This window comes from Saccopteryx bilineata, chromosome 5 (genome assembly GCF_036850765.1).
Source record: "Saccopteryx bilineata isolate mSacBil1 chromosome 5, mSacBil1_pri_phased_curated, whole genome shotgun sequence".
Taxonomy (NCBI): Eukaryota; Metazoa; Chordata; class Mammalia; order Chiroptera; family Emballonuridae; genus Saccopteryx; species Saccopteryx bilineata.
The window spans coordinates 199,918,987-199,943,741 of NC_089494.1; the positions used below are offsets into that span (position 1 = coordinate 199,918,987).

Sequence of the window (24,755 nt, forward strand, 5' to 3'; positions counted from 1 at the left end):
GAGCAAGGGGTCACTCACTCTGCTGGAGCACCCCCAACCAAGGCACATGAGAAAGCAATCAATGAACAACTAAGGAGCCACAACAAAGACTTGATGCTTCTCATCTCTTCCTTCCTGTCTGTCTGTCCCTATTTGTCCCTCTCTCTGTTGCAAAAAAAAAGAAATTAACTTACTCCTTACCAAAACATAGTAGAGGTAAAGGAAAAATATGCAAAAACACATTTAGAAATATAGAATTTATTTATATTCACCGTGAGATAGTTTCACATTCTGTACATGGTTACCAGAAGAGATACAATACTCTCAGAGTTTAAGATGGCATTATATTGCTATCCAACATTGCTTATGCTGTGTGAGTCGGAAAACATTTTCCCCTGTAAAAAATTTAAGGCTCAGTTTCCAAAAGGTAATTTACCACTTATTTTTCTGCTTAAGAAACAGGAAAAATTCTGAAATAAACTACAAAGCGGTGGAGGGTGAAAGGCAGTGTCACACACATCAATCATTCATACTCCCGCTGAAGACACAAAATGTGGTATTTTTTCATCGTTGTTGTAAAAGGCTCCTCCTATCTGAAATGTGTTTGGTTACAGTAGAGGGGAGAGGCACTAGATACAGATCTTTAGCATATAAAGAAGGAAAACTAAAAGTTCTATCATCAGTTGCTGGCTAAATATTTATTCACAACTTGCCTACATATAAATAAATGCACTTACAAGTAACTTGGACTCACTTCTTTTTGGTAAAGCTCACTAAATGGCATTTCTCTCCTAACACACTAGTACAAACTATTAACATTTACTTTCAGCTTTCGGATCAGATGGCCACAAAGTCCTTTCTCCTAAACACCGTCCTCCATTTCTCAGCTTTGTAGGAGAACATAACCGCGATGATAACCTCATTCCACTGTTTAAGTGACTGAAGGGGAGGAAAGGTCATAAAAAGTTTCTCACGATAAAAAGAGTTTGGGGTATTCTTTTGAGAATTACCATATCAATTATTCCAAACACAAAGAGTTCCAAAAGTGTTTCAATGCACTTTTTCCTGTACAAATATTTCATTCGATCAACAATGGCATAATCATCTTACAAAAGGCAGAATCTGTTTCAACTCAGTCAACTACCTTGCAATTAAGGAGGCTAATACTCCAACAACAACGAAAGGGCACCAGTGGATTCTGCCTCTGGTTTATAAAGAGGTAGAGACAATCATCCTGTAGAAAAGATTAACAATAAAAAAACCAAAGAATAAAATAAAACACACACACACACACACACACACACACACACACACACTCCATTTCTAAGAGCTAGTTCTGGGAAGCCAAGCTTTATCTCCAGGGTGGCAATCAGTCAGATTCAGAGTTGAGAGCTCCATTGCCAACGATCATCTTGCTGTAGTTCTTCTGCTGTTCTTCCTTAAAAGTGTTCTTCACCATTGCTCTCTTCAGCCCACCATCCCTGGGAATAAAAGGCAAATAATTAAAAGATACTCCTAGCAAGGATTTAAAAGAGCTACCACATGCTTCATGGTGCCACTAGGCTTAAGCAGCTGGTCAGTAATGGGAATAAAAAACTGGAAGGTGAAAGCAGAATGACCCAGATTCCCATCTCTGCTCTATCACTTACAGAGACATGTCACTGTGAAGAAGGAACAATCACTTTGAGGCGTGATTAAGCTAAAGAACAATGTCTCTGCACAATCTCTTCTTTAGGGCTGCTGTATTGACTGCATAGACTCTACATTAAAACTAGAATTTATTTACCTATCTTTCCCCCCAAGGAGAGAAAAATATCATTGGGGCTCTATATTTATTTAATTGACCTCTCTCTTAACTAGAAAACCAGATAATCAATTTAAACACATAAGAAATGGCGAGTGTACTGAACTTGCATGAGTAAGTTTCCTTAATGAAAAATGGGTTAATCATTACTCAAATCTAATCCTACATCTACCAAGCTGTATCTTCACTCACAGCACTACATTTTAAGTATTTATAATCTCAATATTCCAAAACAGCTTCAGGATAAAACAAAAAAAAACAATAATAAGTTGCATTCAACTTGTAGTTAGTGCCTTTGTAAGCAGCATTCCCTAACTCAGAGACTGTGAGTCTTTGAACTCTCTCCGGGGTGGTAAAAATGCAGGCCTGCCTGGGATATAAGGACACTGGACATGACTCTCCTTCTTTGGAGAACACAGAGAAACAACAGATTGTAAGAGCTGAGAGGAGACTGGACTACCAGGGGCCACTCTCTCTCCTAATCAAATGTTTTTCATTTTAACTCCTGAGAGAGTGTCAACTGAGAACTTGCTTACTTTATACCATGCCTGTTTAATTTTAACCCAATTAAGCATGAATGCTTATCAAGCGTTCTCTGGTAATGATGAAGAAATCACAAGTTAGCCAGTGAACTCAATGCCATGAGTTCACTGAGAATCTGACCTACAAAAGATGTTTATCTGTGTCCACTACAATGTTCCAACCACTGGAGTCAAACCTAAGACAGTACACCAGTAAGTCCTCAACTAAAAGATATATAATGGCCCACAAATCTTCCAGGGGGTCAGTTGTAGAAAATCTCCATGAAATAATGCTATACAATGTCTTCAGGTCTCCATAGTTGTCTACAAAAGCCTCTTTTATCCAAATGAGCTACCTCGAACCATAGCATTTATGTGAATTCTGAATAGTAAGAGCTAAGGGAAGGAAAGAACAGAAAGAAGAAAGGCCATTCCTTCTTTCCTCAGGTGCAGATCAAAAGTGGCAAAATAAATAAATAAAATTAGCAGTGTTTGTGCTGGCATTATTTTATGCAATTCTCCCTCCCAAGCAAACAGTAAACCTCACACTGCTCTAAGCACCCCAACTGTGACTTGCCAACCTAAAGAGTTCTACCCAGTTCCCCTTTGCAGTGGCAGCCAACCTTAGATCTCAAGGCACGCGACAGCCATATAAAAAAGCCAATTTAAGAGGACATAATTAAGTTTTCATTTAACCTAAGAGAAAACTGATCCAGACGTGTAAATTCAGACCTAACAGGTAAATGACAAATACATCCAGAGAGGTGGTGAATCTATTTTCTTTTTACAAAAAAGGCTAGGCAATTAAAAGTAACCTTTTATTATAAAATGGCATATGACCTGATACAAGGAAATAGAAAAATTCTGAGAATCATGTATAATAGATTATGGTCAAGTCAATTTGTTTGAAGTCTGGTCTGCCGCTGACTCCCCGGGCTGTTTCTGTCTCTCAGAGCTTTCTTTCTTCACTCCCTTTCGAAGGCTACAGAGCCAAAGCTCCAAGCTTATCACAATGGTTTCAAGAGAGAAGCAGAGCTGGAATGTCAGGTAAGAGGAAAGAACTAACACAGGGGTCGAGAACTTTTGGCTGAGAGAGCCATGAACACCACATATTTTAAAATGTAATTCCATGAGAGCCATACAATGACCCATGTACTTTAGGCATTATCCAATAAAAATTTGGTGTTGTCCCGGAGGACAGCTGTGATTGGCTCCAGCCACCACAACCATGAACATGAGTAGTAGGAAATGAATGAACTGTAATACATGAGAATGTTTTATATTTTTAGCGTTATTATTTTTTTTTATTAAAGATTTGTCTGTGTACCAGATGCAGCCATAAAAAGAGCCACATCTGGCTCGCGAGCCATAGGTTCCCAACCCCTGAACTAAAGCATAGAAAACAATGAACAAGGAAGAGGAAGCCAATTATACAATGAACATGAACCACTGGGGCATTTGTAAAGTAGGCATTGTAAATTACTAGGACAGTGGGAAGCCTGTCATTTCATGATGTGTCATATATTCTAGCTTAGATAGTACAATACAAGTGTTAGTCTTAACCTGTCTTAACCTAGTCTTGACCTTCAGGCCAGTCAGTTGCCATTAATCAAAAATGCATACTCTGTGGCCTGACCAGGTGGTGGCGCAGTGGATGGAGCGTCGGACTGGGATGCAGAGGACCCGGGTTCAAGACCCCGAGGTCGCCAGCTTGAGTGCGGGCTCATCTGGTTTGAGGAAAAGCCCACCAGCGTGGACCCAAGGTCGCTGGCTCCAGCAAGGGGTTACTCGGTCTGCTGAAGGCCCGCGGTCAAGGCACATATGAGAGAGCAATCAATGAACAACTAAGGTGTTGCAATGTGCAATGAAAAACTAATGATTGATGCTTCTCATCTCTCTGTTCCTGTCTATCTGTCCCTGTCTATCCCTCTCTCTGACTCACTCTCTGTCTCTGTAAAAAAAAAAAAAAAAAAAAAGCATGCTCTGTGGAGGTCAGCCTGACATTTAATCAGAAGCCACCATAAGGCTTCAGCTATCTTGATCTCCCATTAGTATCCCAAACTGTTAATTAGCATAATGGGTTTTCACTGTAGAAATTAGTGGCTTGTTAATTAGCATAATTAGTGGCATGTCCAACTTCTAGTCTGTGCCCTTAAGGACATGGATGTGTCCTTCTTGCTTTAATTCTTCCCTTCTAGCCATTTGCTGAACACACTGAGTAGAATTGAGGCAGCCAACTCAGACCATAAAGACAAGTTCACTGAGGATGGGAGAACCATACAGAATGAGCTGTTACACCAACCTGGACTGCCTATGTTTAAGGAAAAGGGTTACATTTTTATCTTATTTAAGCCATCGTTATGTTGGATAAACCCCTGTCATTGTCAGCTAAACCTCCAGCTAACTAGAATAAGTAACATCATTAAAAGTTTATTTTTTTTAATCAAAAGAGCGATAGTACTTCTGAAAAATTTCTTACCAGGAAAGCTCAGTCAATCCTCCTTGTCTAGCAATAGCAGACTTAACCCTATTAGCAAACTGGACTGCATCTTCTCCTTCCTGAGGGAAAAAAATGGTAAGTATATCCTGAGTACAGAGTTTTCAAATAAGGCCTTAGAACATCTAAAAATCACTGAGTTTTATTTTAAAATAGAGGATTCACATTCTAGCTCAAATATGTTTGTGTTTCATAAATGATAGCAAATATCACTTATTCTACCAAAAAAATGCAGTGCTGTGTTGTTTCATTTTTTTTTAACCAGGTGTACATATTTATTATGCTTTCTGTTAGTCTTATCCAAAATAAAACATTCCAAAATATCTGTAGGCCTAATAAACTAACGGCAATTATAAAAATTATTATGGAAAAGAGTGTCTGACTATAAAATGGCCTAATTTGAAGAGAATTACATTTTTTTAAAAATGACTCATTTGCTGAGAAAGCAGAAAGGAAGTCCAGCTCTAGGTGATGTGAGGAAAGGAGACAGCGAGGTTTTCAGGTAAGGATTTTCTCGCCTTTATCTGATTAAAGCCCCAAAGACCAGCTATGATTATCTATGGCATACCTCTCTCGTCATAGGAGGCATGTACCAGACGTCACAGACAATGGCCCAGCTGGTCATCATTCGAAGCAGGTAGCTCACCATGTTGTATTTACTACTGTTCCAAAATGCATCACCAAACTGAGGGTTATACTGAAAAAAGAGAAAAGAAAATAGATCCCAGTTATGAATTATGTGGTGATTTCTCTTATCCAAGTCAATGTTTAAAAGGTGGCTGGTCAAACCTCCCTCTCGGACCCCAAGAAAAAGAGAAGCTTCCTCACTTAACAAAAATGATCAAAAAAGTAAACCAGTCCAACAAACTCCTGATTACAGCCCCAGAGCACTGCAACAATGGGCTGACTTACATGATTCTTTCTGGGGTTTTTTTTTTAATTTTTATACAAATTTATGTGAGCCAGACTGGTGACATAAGTCCATGACTCATAAATGTCTGTCTCCCCATATAACTGGAAGGCGGGTGAAGCTAGGAACAGTATCTGTTTTGCTCATCATTGATTGTGTCCTCAGAACTCAGGCTTTGACCAGTTGGAGTGCCCTGGTATGCAGCCATATACACATCAATAGAGAAACACCAAGCAGATGGACAAAATGTAAACAACTGGTGAATCTGAGTACAGTAGATACAACTGCCCTTCAGCCTCACACACTTTTTATTTGAAAGTATAGCAGAATAAAATTACCAACTAACTGCCATTTTCTGAGGGGAAGGGGGGGACTTGTTTTACCTTAATTGCAACTGGATATATTGTTCCTCCAATTTCAAAGCTTCCCTTTTTAAACATCATGACTGAAGTATTGTTGATGCAAGTTCCTGGCAGGGAAATGGGAGTTGGAGAGAGGGGCGAATAATTTTAATAGCAGTCATTTTTAAAGCAAAGTTTTAAGTTATTTTGATATAAAATAATTTAAATTCTTCAAATCATGTCAAAATACAAACATTTTACTATTTTACTATGATTTCACAAATCAGTTTCTAATTAAGTAATAATTTGACAGTTCTAAACAGGTTTAATAACAAACTTTTATTTTATTATTGAATATTCTAGAGATGCAACTTCTTCAAAACATGTAATAATTTCAATATACTTAAAATAAGAAAAGAATACTTAAAATACAGGCCTTGAAAACTTTATGGACAATACTTTTGTAAGTTCATGACCCAGAAATAAGAAAGTAGGGAAGTACTGGTTCCAAAGGCCATCCCATTCTCATGGGACAGAGGACGTGGGCTAAAAATGCCAATTTCTCATACATTTTTGGTGCTTGTTAACTATATTTTGGTATGCAGTATCCGTCTTACCTTCTGGAAAGATTAATATAGGTAATTTTTTCTTATCAGCAATGTGTTCTTTTAGTCTGTGAAGAAAAATAAAGGATCAAAATTCTACCTTAAAAAGAAATGGGATTTGCCCTGGCCGGTTGGCTCAATGGTAGAGCATCGGCCTGGCGTGTAGGAGTCCATGGTTCGATTCCCGGCCAGGGCACACAGGAAAAGCACCCATCTGCTTCTCCACCCCTCCCCCTCTCCTTCCTCTCTGTCTCTCTCCTCCCCCCCCACAGCCAAACCTCCATTGGAGCAAAGTTGGCCCGAGCGCTGAGGATGGCTCTGTGGCCTCTGCCTCAGGCGCTAGAATGGCTCTGGTTGCAACAGAGCAACACCCCAGATGGGCAGAGCATTGGCCCCTGGTGGGCGTGCTGGGTGGATCCCGGTTGGACGCATGTGGGAGTCTGTCTGACTGCCTCCCCATTTCCAACTTCAGAAAAATACAAAAAAAAAAAAAAAAAAAAGAAATGGGATCTTCTTTGGTATTCTTTATACTCTACTAGCACAAATATAATGGTAAAGCAATAAGAGAAAAGAAAGAAGATATAAGTAAAGGAAAGAAGCTCAAGTGGGTCCCTTTCTTAAAATGTGTAAGGATAGTACTGGACAGTTGGCTCTGAGGTAGAGTGTCGGTCCTGCGTGTGAAAGTCTCAAGTTCGATTCCCAGGAGAAGCACCCATCTGCTTCTACACCCCTTCCCCTTCTCGCTTCTCTCTCTCTCTCTCTCTATTTCCCTCCTGCAGCCATGGCTTGATTGGAGCAAGTTGGCCCTGGGTTTTGAGAATGGCTCCATGGCCTCTGCCTTAGGCACTAAAAAATGGCTCCAATTGCAACAAAGCAAGGGCCCCAGATGGGCAGAGCATCGCCCCCTAGTTGGCTTGCCAGGAGGATCCTGGTGGGAGCACATGTGGAAGTCTGTCTCTGCCTCCCCTCCTCTCACTGAATAGGAAAAAAAATATATATATATATGTGTGTGTGTGTGTGTGTGTGTGTGTGTGTGTCTGTGTGTGTGTGTGTAAAGTGTAAGGATTGCTGCTGCACTATTTTAATTTGGTCTCAGAATGAGTGATTTTCAGTGCCTTTTCTTTCTTTCTTTCTTTTTTTTTTTGCAAGACAAAGCAAAAAAGAGAGAAGAGAGAGAGATGAAAAGTATCACTTCACAGTTGCATCACTTTAATTGTTCATTGATTGTTTCTCATCTGACCCCGTTATTCAAGCTGGTGACTTTGGACTTCAAGCCAGTGATTAAGGTATCATTTCAGTGGTCCCATGCTCAAGCGATTGACCCATGCTTAAGCTGGAGACCCTGCACTCAAACTGGTGAGCCTGAGCTCAAGCCAGATGAGCCTGCATTCAAGCTGGAGACCTTGGGGTTTTGAACCTGGGGTCTCAGCATCTCAGGTCAACACTTGATCCACTGTGCCACCTGATCAGTCAGGTGCCATTTGCCCACTCTTTCAAAAAGAATGCTAGGCAGTCATGTGACAGGAGCTCTGGAACCCCAGTGTCATGAGCTTTCTGCTTTTCCTCCTGTGCCTTTATTACCCGTCCAAAAACTGAGAATATTGATTGTTGGACCTGTCTGCCTATGGCCATTAGTGTAAGACTCCTTAAATGGGTCAGGCTGAACATTCCTAGGAAATATGCACCATAATGTAAATTCCAGGCTTAGGTCTTCTCCTCCCTGCATCCAGCCCCATATTCCTAACTGCTTACCAAGCTGGTAAGGCTGAGATAGAGATATTACAGCGGCCAGAGTGTCTCATTGCTAAATAACCTCAAAATGAGGGATAGTTTTCTAATCCTCAACAGATATCAACAATACTTCTTATTTTACTCTTAAGAGCACGACTCACTTTCATGCTTATAGAATCAATGACCAGCCTGACCTGTGGTGGCGCAGTGGATAACGCGTTGACCTGGAACACTGGGGTTGCCAATTCAAACCCCTGGGCTTGCCTGGTCAAGGCACATATGGGAAGCAACTATTACAAGTTGATGCTTCCCACTCTCCTCTCCTCCTCGCTTCTTTCTCTCTTTCTCTCCTCCCTCTAAAATCAATAAATACTTTAAAAAAATTTTTTTAAATAAAAAAACTTCTTAGAAGCAATGACCAGAGAGCCTTCAGATAAAGGCCTCAGGCAAAAAGGCAGTTCCGCCCTGGCCGGATGGCTCAGTGGTAGAGCGTCAGCCTGGCGTGCAGAAGTCCCGGGTTCGATTCCCGGCCAGGGCACACAGGAGAGGCGCCCATCTGCTTCTCCACCGCCCCCCCCCTTCCTCTCAGTCTCTCTCTTCCCCTCCCGCAGCCGAGGCTCCATTGGAGCAAAGATGGCCCAGGCGCTGGGGATGGCTCCTTGGCCTCTGCCCCAGGCTTTAGAGTGGCTCTGGTCGCCACAGAGTGACGCCCTGGAGGGGCAGAGCATCGCCCCCTGGTGGGCAGAGCGTTGCTCCCTGGTGGGTGTGCCGGGTGGATCCCGGTTGGGCGCATGCGGGAGTCTGTCTGACTGTCTATCCCCGTTTCCAGCTTCAGAAAAATAAAAAAATAAAAAAATTAAAAAAAAAAAGGCAATTCTCTGCTCAGGTTTCTGGTAGGTCATCTCTATCCCAAGTCCCAGAGGTTCCGTAACCTGTTTCATCAAGCACTCAGCTATCTGTCTCTAGATAGATTTTAAGTGAGCACAGTCTTTCAGCACTCTACCAATTAACTGATTGATTGATATAAGCTATTAATTCACCAGTTATAAACTATTTAATTTTCTAGGTAGTAATTTTTTACATTGAAAATTCAGTAACTGGATTGTACCTAAATCATCACAATATAAACTGATGGGCCTTCTAATCTCATCATATATCCCACTATTAGTATAGTTAAAACTTTTAAAGCTCTAGCTAAGAGAGGTGATATACCAGAAAGAGCCTACCACAAATAGAACTCCATGTTTTAGCTTTAATCCTTAGCATTGCTCTGTCCTCCTGGGCAGGAAAGCCAAGATTCATCAAATTTTATGCTACGCTGATGGATACTGAGTAATGTCACTGCTTACCTCTTAGTAACCAGGTGTCGATCTTTCATTTCTGAGCGTTCAAACCAGACGTGTGGACAAGCCTTGACCATAGCTCTCTGAATAATTCCCATCAATCCACCATGAACTTGGCCAACCTAGAAATACCATCAGAAAAAGAGAAAAATGTAAAGGCACAACTGTCCAAAGAAAGCTTTTGTGTGTGTGTGTGTGTGTGTGTGTATGTTTATTACATGCTCAGAAAAAAGATCAACCTTCTACTGACTAAAGTTTGTCTATACAAAGGACATGATGGCTAAATATAGCAAAAGGTATTCTTTAGTAGCACCTTTGAATTTTAAGCTAATTTACTACAGTAGTAATAATTCTAGCTTTAAAAAGTAATCAAAATAAGAGAAATTCATATTAAAACTTAACTGAAATACCATTCCTCACCTATCAAGACTGAAAAAAAACCCAAGATATTTATAAAGACAGCATTTGACACACACACACACAAAATTGGACCACACACCCTTCATCTTGGGGGCAGGGGTACCAAGAAAAACTGAAAAATACTTGAATTTTTCTTAACTTTTTTTTTAGCAAGAGAGAGACAGATAGACAGACAGGAAGGGAGACAGATGAGAAGCATCAACTCGTAGTTCTTTACTTTAGTTGTTCACTTCTCACATGTCCCTTGACTAGCTTCAGTCGAGCTAGTGACCCCTTGCTCAAGCTAGCAACCCTAGGTTCAAGCCAGTGACCATGGGATCACGTTGATGATCCGACACTCAAGCCAATGACCCCGCGCTTAAGCCGGATAACCCCATGCTCAATCCAGCAATCTCAGGGTTTTTTTTTTTTTTTTTTGCATTTTTCTGAAGCTAGAAACAGGGAGAGACAGTCAGACAGACTCCCGCATGCGCCCGACCGGGATCCACCCGGCACGCCCACCAGGGGGCGACGCTCTGCCCACCAGGGGGCGATGCTCTGCCCATCCTGGGCGTCGCCATGTTGCGACCCTCCTGGGTGTCGCCATGTTGCAACCAGAGCCACTCTAGCGCCTGGGGCAGAGGCCACAGAGCCATCCCCAGCGCCCGGGCCATCTTTGCTCCAATGGAGCTTTGGCTGCGGGAGGGGAAGAGAGAGACAGAGAGGAAGGCACGGCGGAGGGGTGGAGAAGCAAATGGGCGCTTCTCCTATGTGCCCTGGCCGGGAATCGAACCCGGGTCCTCCGCACGCTAGGCCGACGCTCTACCGCTGAGCCAACCGGCCAGGGCTAATCTCAGGGTTTTGAACCTGAAATCTCAGCATCCCAGGTTGATGCTCTATACACTGTGCCACCACCTGTCAAGGCCTTACATTTATATATTCATTTTATTGCTTCATATTCACTTTGAAATATCTTCTAATTCTTATGAGCAGTATATTTTTTTAAATAAAATACGTGAAGCAATTCTGAAACAATTTTGGATGTATGACAGAATTGAGAACATGCGTTGATATTGTTGGGAAACAGGATATTCACTCTGAACAAAGGAAGATACAAATATGGATCGGGGGGAAAGCAAGAAAGAACCTTATGAATTGGATAAATTTTTATGAACTCAGATTTCCAATATCATATTAATATTAGAAATGTTAAATATAAATACATTAAAATATAAATATTTTAATGCATTTTTATGCAGAGAGACAGAGAAAGCCAGCATATGAGAATGCAAACAATAAAACAAATGAGGCCAAACGTTACCAATAGGTAAATGTGGATAAAGGGCACATGGATGCTCTAATGTAACATTCTTATGATTCCAACTTCCTTTAGAGTTAGACAATACTTCTAAATTAAAAAAAAAATGGTAGAGCCCTGGATGGGTAGCTCAGTTGGTTAAGTTGGTTAGAGTGTCATCCTGATATGCCAAGGTTGCAGGTTTGATACCCCGGTCAGGGCAAAGACAAGAATCAACCAATAAAAGCATAAATAAGTGGAACAATAAATCGATGGGTTTTTTTCTTTCTTTCTTTCGCTCTCCCTTTTTCTCCCTCTAAAATCAATAAGTTTGAAATTTATTGTTTAGAAGAGAAAAAAGCTTTGAAAAGCCACTGAGATGGAATCTTGAACATTCAGATATATAGTTTATATTTAGTCAAAAGAGGCCAAATGTGACCTCTGGAGGGTAGCAGTACAGTTTTCTCCCACTTCTGTCCTCCTGCCTCTGATTTAAATACAAATAGCTTTAGGTTTCTATCATTCAACCCATTGGAGAGGCACTATACATTTCTAAACCTAGGCTAATACTGTAATTGCAATTCTATATGATCAAAAGGAATAGACAATGCCAACATAATCCTGAGGCCGTCAGTCACACATGAGTTATGCTCAACTCTTTGTTGACCAGGACACTGAATGGATATGGTCTCAGAAACACAAAACCATGAGTAGGTAAGCTGGTTAAAAATGGCTGATCCTCTGTCTGCTCTCTCATCTATAACGAAATCTCAGCCGTAACCTCACTGAATTACGAAGAAGGTCAAATATAATGGATGTGAAAGTCCTTGTCCACATAAATGCAAGGAATTATTATACACACCCAGAACTATGCTCAGGGGTCTAGCAAGGGTTGTTAAAATGAGGAAACTTAGAAGGGATTTCTGGAGAAGCATAAATATCTGGAAATTAGATACAAAATTGTGTTTGCATGATGAACATGTTGTTGTGGTGATGATTTGTTTGTTTCTTAAAACTAAAAGAAAAAGGGTATGTAACCATTAACAGATTCCTAACTAGAAAGGTTAAGAAGTACCAATTCCCAAAACTCTGCATCTCTGTTTCACTAAAGCTTCCTTAGATTCAGAAAGAGCTCAACAACTTAAGAGAAATTTAACAATGCGTTAAAATGTGTTGTATCAAATATATCTGAATTTATGTTTTAGACAGATGAAATACCTGGCAATGATTTAGGAGTTTTTAAAAAAGCTTTCCAAACCCCCTCAGTGATTGTATAACCCGTGGATGGGCAAATACTTGCACATGTGCCAAAACTCCCTACTCTCCTACCTACGGCAGACACTTAATAATGGCTCCTTCAAATGCCTCCCTAGGAAAACACCAACCATGACTATCAATCACTGGAGCTGACGAAAAAAAATCCACCTGTTCTCCGTGAAGCCCAAGCCACCACCATGAGATATGAGAAGAAGCTTCTCCAGGACCCCTCTCCCTTTACTCCATTCCACACTCCAGCTCAGGGCACACCCACCACTATGCAGGAAAGGACATCTGGTGTTAGCCTCCGAACTTTATCTGAGACAGATACAAAGGAAATGAAGGAAACTCTGACAAGTTCATAACAGCTATTGAAAACACATATCTGAAAAAGTGCCAGGATGTGCTGTGCCCCATGAAAAGGTCTTTTGAGGTGTTTGATTTCGCTGTGGGCCTTGTAGTTTGTTGTAGGGGTGTGTTTTCTTTTTCTTTTTCCTGTTGGGGCTATAGACAAGAAGTGAGAAAGGCAACCTGGTATAAATATTTACCCTTCTTGTTTGATCTTCATTAAAGGGCTAGTTTGTTTGTTTTTTAATTGCATATGACTCCCTGAAGGAAGACAGAACTAACTGGCTGGGAAGGGGTTTTCACAGCTTTAAAGAGGAAGGCTTTAATCTCTGAAAGGATTTTTAAACATCGCAGGGATTTTAGAAGCAAGATGGAATCAATTTTATAAAGTCCTATCAAGCTCAAATATGTCTGCATTTCAATAAGTTAAATTTTTATTGCCTTAAATATAATGGCTATTTTCTTTCTTTTTCTTGCATTATATATTCCTCCTATAAATATATATATATATATGTATTTTTTTTTAATTAAGTGAGAGGTGGGGAGGCAGAGATAGACTCCCACATACATTCTAACTGGGATCTACCTGGCAAGCTCCTACCAGGCGATGCTCTGCTCAGCTGGGCCACAGCTCCATTGCTCAGCAACCAAGCTATTTTAGCACCTGTGGCTGAGGCCATGGAGCTATCCTCAGTGCCCGGGCCAACTCTGCTCAGTCATGGCTTCAAGAGGGGAAGTGGGGAAGTGGAGAAACAGATGGTCACTTCTCCTTTGTGCCCTGACCAGGAATCAAACCCAGGGCTTCCACACGCCAGCTGATGCTCTACCACTGAGCCAATCAGCCAGGTCCCTATAAATATATTATATAACATATAGCTATAGTCATATAACCCAGTCTCTTTATAATATAAAACAAACTTTCTAATTTGTGCCAAAATAAATTTAAAATTTGAGCAAGCCACAAAACATGTAACTACTTGAAATATCATATGCCCTTACCATAGCATAGCATCCATCCGTTGTCAGGATCAAAACATCTATCGGGGAGGTATGATTGGCAACACAAATGCCTCCCTTCTGGGGTCTGTACTCCCTGAAATTAAAAACCATGGTAAATACTAAACCTTGAAAAATGGCCACTATTTTGAAAAGTGTAAAAAATCCATCCTATTTTGTTTTTAAAAGTCCATTAAAAAATCAAGTTCGAAGTATATGGGCCCATCTTAAAAGGTTATCTATAGGCTATCATGATGAGATTGTGATAAGTGTATAAGAGAAGAGGCCTTTGACTTCCTCTTTACATGTATTTTTGTGTGTTTTTTTTTGTAATGACCACACTTTCTTTTTATGATGAAAAATGGCTTTAAAATATTATACTGAATTATAATGATTCCAGAACTTTAATAAATTTTGTTTCATTTATTTTATCATAACATTTTCTTATTAAAATTATCATAAATATCACTTTGAGAAGCTACATGGTGATCCATAGAGTAAATCTACTATCATTCCTCCCTCCCTCCTAACCTCCTAGAACAGAAATTGGCAAACTTTCTATCATAGGCTAAACAGTAAATACTTTAAGCTTTGTAAGCCAGCCAATCCCTGTCAAAACTACAGGACTTTGCTATTTTGGCACAAAGGCAGCCACAGATAATATATGTAAATAGATGAGCATGGCTATATTCCAATAAAACTTTATTTACAGAAAACAGATGGCAGGCCACATTTGATCTACGGGCCCATAGTTGAGTTTGCTGACCTCTGTCCTGAAGTTCAACCAGTAATGGACACTAATGAAGCCAAGTAGGTTTCCTTGGGTCTATACAGACATAGAGAAGAGCCAAATGCATAACAACTTTAGCATGTTTTCCTTAATTAGAAGCAACTCTATAAAAAGTCATGAACTCTTCTCTATGCAATTAAAGCACCTGTTCTGTAGAAGGTATCTCCTCTACTCACACATCTCCCAAAGCATTTTCTTTTACTCCTCACCCCAAAACTTGTAGCCCAATCACAAAATCATACAATTTTATAAATTTAAGAGGCCTTTTAATTTGATGCAGTATTTTGATATTTATTTGGTAAATGTTTCCCTTCTACAAGCGAAACAGAAAGATCCAGTAAGTAAAGAACTAGAGGCTTATCCTAGAACTTTTAAAATAATGATGCTAAATGTAAGAAAAAATAAGATTGAGTTAACAGAAAAGTTAATAATCATTTAGTTACTTTCATTTAGTTCATAACTTCACTTAGCTGTCTTTACCCTCTATGACTAGGAGTAAGGGGAACAGAATGCCATGTTCTGTTTTAAGGCTCGATTATGGAATTTTAGAAGTGGCAGGACTGAGAACAGAAAGTAAACCTCCAAACCTCAAGTCTAGTCCTCGTTCTACCACACTACAGGCCTGTCACCTTCCTCACTGCTTAAATCAGACAGACCTTGTTCAGAATCTGACTGCCGCTTACTCTGTGACCCTAGACAACCAATCCCAGAGCCTCCTTTCCCTCACCTGCAAAACAGGGTAACAGCGCCTGTCATAGGGATGAGCTACAGGAAGCACAGGTCTGGCCTGCACACCACAAATGCTCGATGACCAAGTATCGTTACCTGTTTATTAGCTTGTTCCTGCTGCAAACAGACTGCTTTTTAAAAGTGCTTTTGTGTACTGTTATGTCTGTGACACTGGAAGAAGTAGGGCTGACACACAGGAAGCGCTCTCCTTTCACCTGTCAAGCGCACACTGACCCAAGGGAGAGAAAGGCAGGCAGGAAGCCAGCAGACACTCACTTGTTATGATAGTGAATGGTACCAGAGAGGGCTCGCACACAGATCCGGCAGCAAGTCAGGTGGACCAGTTCACTCAGCCTGTTCTTGAAGCTGAAGGAAAGAAAAAAACATTTGATTGTGCAGGTCTGGGCATTCCTCAGAAACAATACAATAGAAGCTTTAATGGGCTCCTTCAGAGCAGCATCCTGTGCCCTGATACACAAGCACAGTTCCATTCGTACAGTCCCAGTGAGGCATTTAAGACAAAACTCCCAAGGGAAAACAGCTCCCACCCGCTCGGCTCTCATGATAAATTCCTGATCAAGACAAGCTGAAGTGTCTTTGGCCTCAGTCTGAGGAGTGTAACACTACTATAGAACTCTCTTGTTTTCTTTAAGTTCCTCAGTCCTTTTCTTCCTTTTTCTTTGAAAAAAAAAAAAAAAAAACAAAACCAGCTTCTTACGGCTTAACATGAAAGCAGAATGGAAAAATCAAATCAAGACTATGAATATGAAGTTAGCAGGATTTTAACCAGGGTGTTACACCATAAATTTGATGCAGTATATAGGAATTCAATAAATATTCTCTTTGTGGACGTAGCTAAGAAAGGGACAATCCTATTTACGGCTGAGTGGAAGGAAATCTGTCACCTGCTATCTGGCAGCTGCCCAACCAGTGTAGTTCCAATAACCAACAAACTGATCCCAATGAAAGCCAAGGTGACCCTGGAAAAAAAGGTAATGCAAAAGCTTAGTTGAATAGTAAGGGTAAAGGAAAATAACCTAAAAGTTCACAAATATTGAAATTATACATAAGCTGTGGGGCATCTGTGCTGTGGCCCACGTGCAGCCAGTAAGAGAACCGGAGGGATCTGCAGCTTCGACCTGGAAGAATGGCCTTTGGTACATTTTGAGCCAGAAAGCAAAACTTCAAAATAATATACAAAGAATGATGTCATTTTCCATATAACAGCAGGCATACAGTCTACAGACGAATGGAGAAGGCTGGAAGTCAAGTCACAGACCGTCAAGTTCGATCTATTCTACATCATCATGAGAGGATTAAGTGGGCTCGTGAAGGGACTAAATTAAAAGTCTTGCCCTCTGCTTTTCTGATTTGTTTTATTTTTTCAGTTATCCTGATTTATTACAAATAAATACATATTAAGTTCTATAAGAAACAGGTTTTATAAAAAAAGGTTTTTTTAAAAAAAAGAATAAAAAGGTTTTATGTTGTATAAAGGAGTCATTTCAGGTTGAAAGGAACCATCGTTTCTCATTCGAGACACTTTGATATGGTATAATATGGTTGTAAAAAAATATCTCGCGGCCCTGGCCGGTTGGCTCAGTGGTAGAGCGTCGGCCTGGCGTGCAGGAGTCCCGGGTTCAATTCCCGCCCAGGGCACACAGGAGAAGCGCCCATCTGCTTCTCCACCCCTCCCCCTCTCCTTCCTCTCTCTCTCTCTCTCTCTTCCCCTCCCGCAGCCAAGGCTCCACTGGAGCAAAGTTGGCCTGGGCACTGAGGATGATGGCTCTGTGGCCTCTGCCTCAGGCGCTAGAATGGCTCTGGTTGCAACAAAGCGACGCCCCAGACAGGCAGAGCATCGCCCCCTGGTGGGCATGCCAGGTGGATCCCAGTTGGGCGCATGCGGGAGTCTGTCTGACTGTCTCCCCGTTTCCAACTTCAGAAAAATAAAAAATAAAATAAAAAATAAAATCTCACAATGTTCTAAAAATTACTTTTTATCCTGTGTTTTTTAATGACAAGGGAGCAAAACAGTACAATTCAAATTTTTCTTAAAGGAATTTAAAATGTACAGCAAAGAGCAAAAGAGTTCAACTTAAAGTCTCTTTCATAATAAGAACTCCAAATTATATTCCTCAATGCAAACATAACTGTTGTTCCTTTGTATGGCTCAAGATATCTTGGAAATTAGTAAACAAAATGACTGACAATACCTCTAATCTCCCCATAGATACTTTCTTATTTTTGAAAAGTGCTTTTAATATGTTTCAATAACTTCAAAAAGAAACATTTTAACAATGTAAACAGAATTACTCAAAAAGAAAAAGTTGAGATTTATAATTTTTCAAAATAAATGGGGTTTGATTATAAACACCTAATTAAGGTAGTAAAGTCTTGGTTTAACACTTTTTGACATAGCAATCTGAAGGTCAAATTTAGTTTTATTTAACTGTCATATTTTCTTATCAGTCACTGACGCTATAACTAAATCACTGTTTTAATCTCATCCATTAATTATGCAAAAGTTATAAAATGTTTTGCCATTTTGCCCTAATGAGAATCTCTTGTTCCTACACACTAAATCAGGAGTGACATTTTAACATGCTTAACAATTATGTCCACAACTATTGAAAGATTTTTGTTTGCTGGATTAACAGGCCAGAAAATTTTGTTTTCCACTTTAAGTGAGCAAACAGGAGATTCTCTTAGATAACACAAGGTTTCAGTCACAATCTGCTTTTTTTTTCAAGAGCTACCATTTTCTTTCTACCGAGCTACCATTCACATATCATAAAATTCACCCATTTAAAATGTACAAATCAATGGTTTTTGGCATATTCACAGAGTTGTGCAACCACCAACACAATCATTTTTAGCGCAATCTGTTTTTTTTTAAATCCTTACCATGTAGCAACCTCCTTTCTTATTTTTTGTTAACTCCTTCAAACACCATTTACAAAGCAATTCTTTAATAATGAAGCGTATTTACTAAGAGTAGAAATTTTAAGTCTGTCCTTTCTTCTTGTTCGTGGGTGTTTACATTACAGGATTATGTTAAATCTGGTTTATTTGCAAGAATCTTTTGCCACTTATCTAGTTTGTGAGCACTATTTTAGTTTAAACTAGAAATAAAATCTTAACACCGTTTGCTGGACACCCACAGCAGGTGAAAGCTGACCAGCAAGTGAAGGCGTCTCAAGTACTCTGTTATAAAACCCTCGCTGTTTCCTTGGGTTGCTGTGGACACGGTGCCTGACCCACGCACCAAGGGAAGATGGAAGAGCTAATCCATATACTCAGCTTCACTAAGGTTTCATATTTTACTTTTGATTTTTATTGATTTTAAAGAGAGAAAAGGAGAGAGCAAGAGAGAGAGAGAGAGAGGAATATTAGCTGTTCCCGTATGTGCCCTGACCAGGGCCCAAACCGGCAACCTCTGCACTCCAGGACAATGCTCAGACCACCCAACCCACCTGACCAGGGCTCATTTCTTTCTTTTTTTTAAATAAAAACCATACATGTAAATTTTAATTATAATAAACTAGAAACTTCTAATAAATAAAAGCTCAAATGTTTCCTTCCTGCCTGCCAGTGGGTGGTCTTGGGCACCCCAAGGGTACAGGAACCCACCTTGGGAACACTGGCTTAAGGTTCAAGCAAAAGTGTATGTGAAACCTTGAATTTCACTTTGTTATCACAGCTGAAATGATTCCCAAAAGACGTACCATGCCCCAATATCTAGACACTGTCAACAAGAGCACGAGAAAAGAGTTTCTTAGAAATGCGCCTTTGCTTATATTTAAGCAATCTCTTCCCTTGTGCTACATCTGAATGAGGCAAGCATAGGCCGCCCTAGGGACAGTAAAGTGCTTTCATTCATGTACCAATTTTGTTGGCTGGTAGCAACTACATGGAAAGCCCTATTGAGAGGATGCCAAGTCCATGTCCAAGAGAAATGAAGCAAGACAATCAACAGCAATGCTGTAACTGACTACACACATACTTATTACCTGCCCCCCCCATGCTAAACAAATCTTGGTCACTTGTGCCTCATCCAAATGCCCAGTGTTAGCTTAGCTCTTCTATTCCTGTGTTCCACACTGTGGTTCCAGTCAACTGGTCTTAAGGGTACCTCCTCATCGGGTGCCGCTAAAACTTACAACCAGAAGGAGACCCAGGTATGGGACTTTTAATAAGAAAAGTGAGTGACCATACATGGGTGTGGATGGAACAAATTCACTCTTCTGAATGGCTCTCTCCCATGCGGTAGCCACTCACAGGAATTTCTTCTTTCCAGCGAAGAAAGACAGTTACAGTTGGTTGACACACAGCGAGTGTGAAACTGTAAATCCTCTTCTTTTTTCTTCCTTCCCTTTCTATCCACCAAGCTATTTATGAGTGAAAGAGTAATGTCAGTCCAAGACTGATATATACTGGATTCTGAATACACACCTCCACTTGGGAGGAAAAATGTGAAAGGAGAATAGATACTTAATACATTCCTGTGGGGGTCACATTTGGTGTGACGAGTGAGACTAGTACCATAATACTCACATGTGACCATGGCATACACAATTTTAAAAGAAAAATGAACCAATTATACCATCAAATACTGCACAGGAGACATACCTCAGGGGCAGTAGGAAACAGTAGCGTATTATGACGCCCAGCACCCACACCATGGTGAGTCGCAGACTGATGTACTGGAAATTGATATTGGTCCTTGTGAGGAGATTCCATGACACTAGCTCCTCTGAGGAGAACCTCTGGGTCACTTCATCTTCCACGATGGCTTCCAATCCCTTCTTGGTGAAATAAAACGCGTCAGACAGCTCAAATTCCCTTCCTCGAAGGCCAGAGAGCCCTTTTTCCATGGGTGACTCATCTCTTTGGATAATACCTTAAAGGAAAGCATCAGGACATGAATAAATGCCATAGGACATAAGAGCAACTGACCAAAGGGCCAACTGTGCATATGACAAGTACATTTAATGGGTAACATGACAGATTTCAGAAATAAAAGACAAGTCACTGCTGTGGAAAAGAGGTGAAATCACTGCATCTGTATGAAACGGCCTTTATCCAAGAATTTCAATTAAGCACAGAGGAATCTGAGGCCCCAACAACCCTCTTGCTTGCATTTCCTTCCTTCCTAACATTAGTGAAAGAACTTGGAAAAACAAACTCCAAGTACAGATCTAGAACTGTGTAAAAATTAAGACTTCTCCCCAACAGAAAGCATAAGGCAAAAAAAAAAAAAAAAAAAAAAAAAGGCAAAATGGCAAAAGGTATTTACCACAAATGGCACAAGGTTGATATATTTAATATATAAAAATTATTTTATTTTATAAGAAAAACACAGGTACCTGACCAGGCAGTGGTGCAGTGGATAAAGCATCAGACTGGGATGTGGAGGACCCAGGTTTGAGACCCCGAGGTCGCCAGCTTGAGCTCAGGCTCAACTGGTTTGAGCAAAGCTCACCTCACCAGCTTGAGCCCAAGGTTGCTATCTTGAGCAAGGGGTCACTCGGTCTGCTGTAGCCCACGGTCAGGGCACATATGAGAAATCAATCAATGAACAATTAAGGAACCACAACAAAAAATTGATATTTCTCATCTCTCTTTGTTCTTGTCTGTCTGTCCCTATCTATCCCTCTCTCTGACTCTCTCTGTCTCTCTGCCACAAAAAAAAAAAAAAAAAGGAAATAACACAGGCTTCTACAGAAAAGTAAGCAAAGTTCATGAACTGAAGTCACAGAAACAACACACATAGTTAAATACATAAAAACCTTTTTACTAGTAATCAAAGAAATGGGAACTAGACAGATGGGCCTATTTATATGATCAAATCAGCAACACTTTTAGTGATAAATTTCAATGACAGAAATAATACAGATACTCTCATATTCAATTTGTATGAATATGGAAATGGTAGCAACTTTTGTCAAAATCTGTTTGGCATGAAGACACTAAAAACAGTTTTGTTGATGATTCAGTAATTACAATTCTAGGAACTTTTCATAAGAAAACGATCAGAATTATAGGCAAAAGTGTTTGCTGTAGCATTTGCCATTATAATTGATCCAGATAATAAGATATAATGCATCCATTAATAAATTAATGTTAAGTGGAACAAGGCAGGATCTAAAACTACAGTTTTAACTCTATGAAATATATAAACATTGAAAAAATGTCAAGAAGGACACATGAAGTAGTTACCTCTGGACAATAAGTTAGATTTTTCCTCTTTCTACTGTTACTGCATTTTTCATAAAGAAAATAATTCAAAGATTTTTCAAGTAGCAAAAGTTTGTAAATTAGAAAATGACAACTACCAGCCAGTTCTGATTACTAAAAAAAGAAAAATTGTTGAGGTCTTTGAAGAATAAGGAGTAGCTGTATATACAGTGCTGGGACTATCCATTTGTCCCTGTGAAGTGTGTCAAAGAAAAAGTGTATTTCCCACAGTAGAAAAGTATTTTCTTTTAATTGAGGTGTTAAATTCCCTGAAAGATACCCCTCCTTTGATCTCACTTTCCAGTTCTCAAAGAAATCAATGAGGAAAGTGGAGGGCACTATATTATCTATCCTCTGGAGAACTTATATATAGATCAATAGAAGGAGCTGGCATATACCAGGGTTTTGACGAATAGCAGCATAACGCACTGGAAGAGAAAGGAATGAGTACCTGTAGTTCAAAGCCAAGTGCTGTTTAGGATAATGACCAGCTCTGTGACTGTGAGTGATAGGTAAGACGCCTAACTTGGTATATTCCTTTATAAACTGGGGTCAGGGCAAGGGCAGAGTGGGAGAGTAAGGTGGGAATTTTTAGTTTCCTTACAGAGTTAAAGTTTTATGATTTTCATTTTGGGGTTTTATTTTGGTGGATTTTGTTTTTGTCCACATGTAAAGCTAATACCTTCACCTTAAGAATTAGCACAACAAACTAGGTTCTTAAATGATTATTAGGTCATCTTTTTCAGCAGTCAAATCTAAGTGGTTTAACCTTTCTCCACCACCTCTGAAAATTAGTATTAGAGGATAAACCAAGATAGTGTCCCTACTGAATTACCCTTTTGCTCTCAGGCACTGCAATACAAAGCAGTTTACTCAATCCCACTACTGGCCAAAATTTAGTAGCTCAAGAGTCTCGTTATTTGGCAATATATAGATTTTTAAAGAACAAGTTATACAGCAAATCTCTGAATGAATTACACTAGAGACAATAAACAACCCTTCTAAAAATAACTTTTTTCTTTTTTTTTTTCTTTTCTTTTTTTACAGAGACAGAGAGAGAGTCAGAGAGAGGGATAGATAGAGACAGACAGACAGGAACAGAGAGAGATGAGAAGCATCAATCATCAGTTTTTTGTTGCGACCCCTTAGTTGTTCATTGATTGCTTTCTATATGTGTCTTGACCGTGGGCCTTCAGCAGACCGAATAACCCCTTGCTCGAACCAGCGACCTTGGGTCCAAGCTGGTGAGCCTCGCTCAAATCAGATGAGCCCGCACTCAAGCTGGCGACCTCGGGGGTCTCAAACCTGGGTCCGCTGCATCCTAGTCTGACACTCTATCCACTGTGCCGCTGCCTGGTCAGGCTAAAAACAACCTTTTTCAAAGGGACCAGAGATAAGAATGCAAGTTCAGGGTGCCTCATATTGTGTGGCTGAGCCAGGAAAGAAAATCTGTAAACAGAAACTAGGCCTCTAGCCCCTACATCCTTAATGTACCAATATTTTCTCTGCCCCTGACCTACTTTATTCTGTCTAAATCAAAATTAACTCAATTTTCTATTTTCATTAAGTCTCTTTCAAAAGTATGTGAATAACTTTAATGTACCTTATTGATAAAGAATTAATTTCTAAAATATACAGGTTGGGGCAACAGGTTTACAGTTGTCAGTATGGAGAATAATACAATTAATAAATAATACCAAAGTAAATTCTCTGTTTTGTGTACTCACAACTGTAAACCTGCTTTTACACCATCCTGTATTAAGACATACAAAAATTTAATAAGAAAAATCAAAGAACAAAGAAAAAATTAGCTAATATGGCAAGTAAGTCACAAAAAGAGTAAGCCTTAATGACTAAACATTTAAAAGATGTTCAACTTTGCCTGACCAGGCAGTGGCACAGTAGATAGAGCATCAGCCTGGGATACTGAAGACCCAGATTAAAAACCCCGAGGTCACAGGCTTGAGCATGGGATTACAGACATGACCTCAAGGTCACTGGTTTGATCAAGGGGTCACTGGCTCAGCTGGAGCCCCCTTACCCTGTCAAGGCACATATGAGAAAGCAACCAATGAACAACTAAAGTGCCACAACTGTGAGTTGATGCTTGTCATCTTTATCTGTCTTTTTCTCTCATTAAATAAATAAATAAGCAAACAAACAAACTTAAAGGGCCTTGGCATGTTGGCTCAGCACTGGAGCATCAACCCAGCATGTGGAAGTCCCAGGTTTGATTACCAGTCAGGACACACAGGAGAGGCAACCATCTGCTTCTCCCCTCTCCCCTTCCTCCTTCTCTCTCTCTCTCTATTCTCCTCCCACAGCCATGAAGTGCATCAGCCCTGGGCACCGAGGATGGCTCCATGGAGCCTCCACCTCCAGCGCTATTATAGCTTAGTTGCAAGCAGCCCCAGATTGGCCTGGATGGGGTTGCCAGGTGGATCCTGGTTGGGGTGCATACAGGAGTCTGTCTCTCTCCCCTACTCTTACATACATACATACATACATACATACATTCATACATACATACATACATACATAAAGTGAGATGTGTTCAACTTCACGATAATTAGAGAAATGCAAACTAAAACAATTTCATGCCCATAAAGACTGATAAAAAATATTAAATTGAATAATAGCAAGTGTTGGTGAAGACTTGGCACAATGGGAATATAATTAGCCCAACCACATTGAAAAATGATTTAGCATTGCCTGGTAAATATAAAGATATATATGCCCAGGTATACTTCAGTAAAATTTTTGTTTAATAATTTCAAATATACAGAAGAGTTATAACAATAGTTTACTTCACCCAGAATTACTAATCACCAACATTTTGACACATTTACCTTATTGTTCTATCTCTATGAGTATAAAAAGATACTGTTTTCTGAATGATTTGAGGATAAACTGCAGACATTATACCCGTTACCCCTAAATATTTCGGTAGTAATTTCCTTTGGACACGTAG

At 40.0% G+C, this 24,755-nt stretch overlaps 1 protein-coding gene across 2 annotated transcripts in view; it reads right to left on the minus strand.

The window, feature by feature from the left end:
- Positions 1-221: 221 nt before the first annotated feature.
- The window catches only part of GPAT3 (glycerol-3-phosphate acyltransferase 3), a 70,919-nt gene continuing 46,385 nt past the window's right edge, over positions 222-24,755 (minus strand). For both annotated transcript variants that reach the window (XM_066279748.1, XM_066279747.1), the window contains exons 4-13: positions 20,177-20,447; positions 16,453-16,527; positions 15,824-15,913; positions 14,032-14,125; positions 9,738-9,853; positions 6,670-6,725; positions 6,095-6,180; positions 5,370-5,498; positions 4,784-4,863; positions 222-1,460 (exon numbers count right to left, since the gene is read on the minus strand). In XM_066279748.1, coding sequence (XP_066135845.1) covers positions 1,349-1,460; positions 4,784-4,863; positions 5,370-5,498; positions 6,095-6,180; positions 6,670-6,725; positions 9,738-9,853; positions 14,032-14,125; positions 15,824-15,913; positions 16,453-16,527; positions 20,177-20,447 — 1,109 coding nt within the window. In that variant the 3' untranslated portion in view covers positions 222-1,348. The remainder of the gene's footprint in view (positions 1,461-4,783; positions 4,864-5,369; positions 5,499-6,094; positions 6,181-6,669; positions 6,726-9,737; positions 9,854-14,031; positions 14,126-15,823; positions 15,914-16,452; positions 16,528-20,176; positions 20,448-24,755) is intronic.